This window comes from Triticum aestivum, chromosome 6B (genome assembly GCF_018294505.1).
Source record: "Triticum aestivum cultivar Chinese Spring chromosome 6B, IWGSC CS RefSeq v2.1, whole genome shotgun sequence".
NCBI lineage: Eukaryota > Viridiplantae > Streptophyta > Magnoliopsida > Poales > Poaceae > Triticum > Triticum aestivum.
Genome location: NC_057810.1, coordinates 515,436,470 through 515,439,128, shown reverse-complemented (window position 1 = coordinate 515,439,128; position 2,659 = coordinate 515,436,470). Strand labels below are relative to the sequence as shown.

Here is a 2,659-nt window from a genome sequence, read left to right as displayed (position 1 = left end):
AAAAAAATGTTTTTGCGTGTTTCCCTTTTTTGGAAGTCAATTTTTTTTGCAACGATGTTTTAGACTTCTTTTGTTTTGCAACTTGAGCTTTTACCATTTTAAACTTTTACTATCTTGAATTATCATGTGTGGATGAGCACTTGAACTTCTAGAATTTAAAGTTTTTTGTTTTAATTCTTATTTGTTTTCTTGTCCGAACTTATGGAATCATCATCAGTGAACCTACATGGTTTCTGTAGCTGAACTAAAATAAACTTCTACCCAAATAAATGTGAACACTAAGATATTTGTACAACAAAAACTGAATCTAATGCCAATATTGAACTTGCAGGTTCCATACGCAAGCTAGCTACTGATCCTAAAGTCAATCACCACCACAAGAACACAATAAATTTCTCCAAATGTTTGCTCGAGGAAGAGCTAGCTACTGAACCCAACCACATTTACCGCTGGGAGCAGCCAACTAGTAGTTTGTATAGGGATTTAGCGACGTCGGCGGCCGCCATCTCGCACCTGAGAATCAAACCAAAATATTCAGGCGAATAAATAAGTGCACAAGAGATATTTCTTTAGCAAGAAATTTTCACGGAACATGCAAACCAAACTTTTTCAATGAACTTTTCTATGTTTATCTGTTCGAACATGCAAACTTTCCGAACTAGTACTTAGCTCGCTTGTCATTTTTCACTTCATGATGGGATCAAGAGTGCACAACATATACAAACATTAACACAAGGATCAATTGGAGCAAACAACAGAACACAAAACTAAATAGATAAATATGCACCAAAAGTAGCATCTCTCGAATGGACCATTATGCAGGCATCACCGCCGGCAATAATTGGGGTACCGGAGCACCTGCACTACTGGATTTGTCGAGAGAGAATTGACGGCAACACATCCCCGTGCCTTTTTTCTGCAGTAGCCACACTTGGTTTACCAACTCACACACACACAAAACTGATAACAAATTGGCACACGACCTAATGAAAAGAGCACACACGAACTGATAACATATAACAACATTTAGCAACAGCAAATTGGGCATCAAATTACAATACAAGATGAACTGAAAAAAGCATACAAATTGGGCAGCAAACGAGGAGTTGCATGCCTAGCAATTCAGAACTAAGATCACCAATTTTTTTGGGCTATAGCCCAAGTCTGATTGCACATAGAAATCTCATCTAAACATGGAAGGGATGAAAGGAGCACAAGGTGGAGTACGATACAGAATAAATGACTTTGAGACAAACTACTAGACCTGATTTTTTTTGCAAAGAAGTCATACCATTTCAGCAATGATGGAGGCATCGCCGCTGGCAATACTTGGCGCATAGGAGAACCTGCACTACTGGATTTGTCGAGAGAGGACTGAGGGCAACATGTTCCCATGGCTTTTTTTCTTGGAGTAGTCGCTCTCGGTGAGTGAAAATGCACAGGGAGCAAGACCAACCATTAACATGATTAGTTAAGATCCTCAATCTGAATAACCTTGCATATTCTTTTGTTAGCACCTAAAGTACAGATCACACACGAAAAATGCTCCAAGTATTGTAAGCTATAGCAATTAGCAAGCAAGAAGGCAGCTACAATTCTTGTAAGCATAAGAAAATACATAGAGTCACCCGAATTTGAATCACACTAGTTCATTTCATGTTCAATTATTTATCTCCGAACTTTTCCTGTCTCTCATTTTGAACTGATGTGAATTTCTTTCGCCGAAACCGCAACCAAATTTATGTGTACTAAACTACCATTTAATAGACAAACCTAATTATGTCTCTGACAGATACTGAACTGTTTTGTGAACATATAGCAAAGTTAAATTTCATAAACACAAGCATGCTCGGCAATCAATTTTTCCTCTTGATATGTAGAGGGACACACCTTATTCTTACAGTCAGATTCATACATCCGGGCAAATAAGTGGATATAGGAGCTTCGGGACAAGGTACATCTCATCGCTGCCAATTCTCCAAACAGGAGCTCCAGCAGCAGCAATGGCGGCTCACAGTCCTTGGTTCAATCCGACCCGGCTACGCTTCCTGCACCAGTCCAGCAGACTCCTCCTGCCACTACCATTCCAGAGGCTCCCAAGCAGGAGGAGGCCAAGGCTCCTCCAATCCAGCAGATTCCCCTCGTCCCAGAGCCTGTCAAGCAGCAGCCAGGTACTAATCTCTTGTAGCACTAATTCTTCTTCCATTTCCATGGTAAAAACGAACACTTCAAGCACTGGGATTTCTTCCAGATCAATCGCAGTAGTACTAGTTTGACTGTTTGAGCAATCAATCACTCGTCCTGCTGCGAAATGTAGACACATTTTTTTGGAGCTCCATTTTCCCTATCCCAAAGAAACATGAGCATCAGAGTTGACCATGTAGGCACACATTCTACACATGAGCTTGGACGAAACAAATGCATGAACGTCCGAGATGGGTGCTTACCAAAAAGCAATTCATCCTCGCAGCTCCCCGCATATGGATTTGGACTGAAGCACGTTGGTCATCGAACTGTAGGGGACCGGCGGCGCGAGCTCGGGGGCAGGGGAACACGGTGCCATCAGCGGCCATGGGAGGAGGGCGGTGGCGCGAGCGGCACCCAGGGGAGAACGGTGCTGGCGCGATCCGGGGTGCGTGGGGCGGGGGAAGTAAGAGGC

General features: G+C 42.6%; 1 protein-coding gene across 1 annotated transcript; it reads right to left on the bottom strand.

Annotated features, from left to right (window-relative positions):
- Nucleotides 1-1,849: 1,849 nt before the first annotated feature.
- LOC123137738 (uncharacterized) lies at nt 1,850-2,659 on the bottom strand (the record flags this gene model as incomplete). Its single annotated transcript, XM_044557586.1, is given in 2 exon segments — nt 1,850-2,344; nt 2,448-2,659. Coding segments are annotated over 2 exon segments (545 nt in total), but the record flags the coding sequence as incomplete, so codon positions are not given.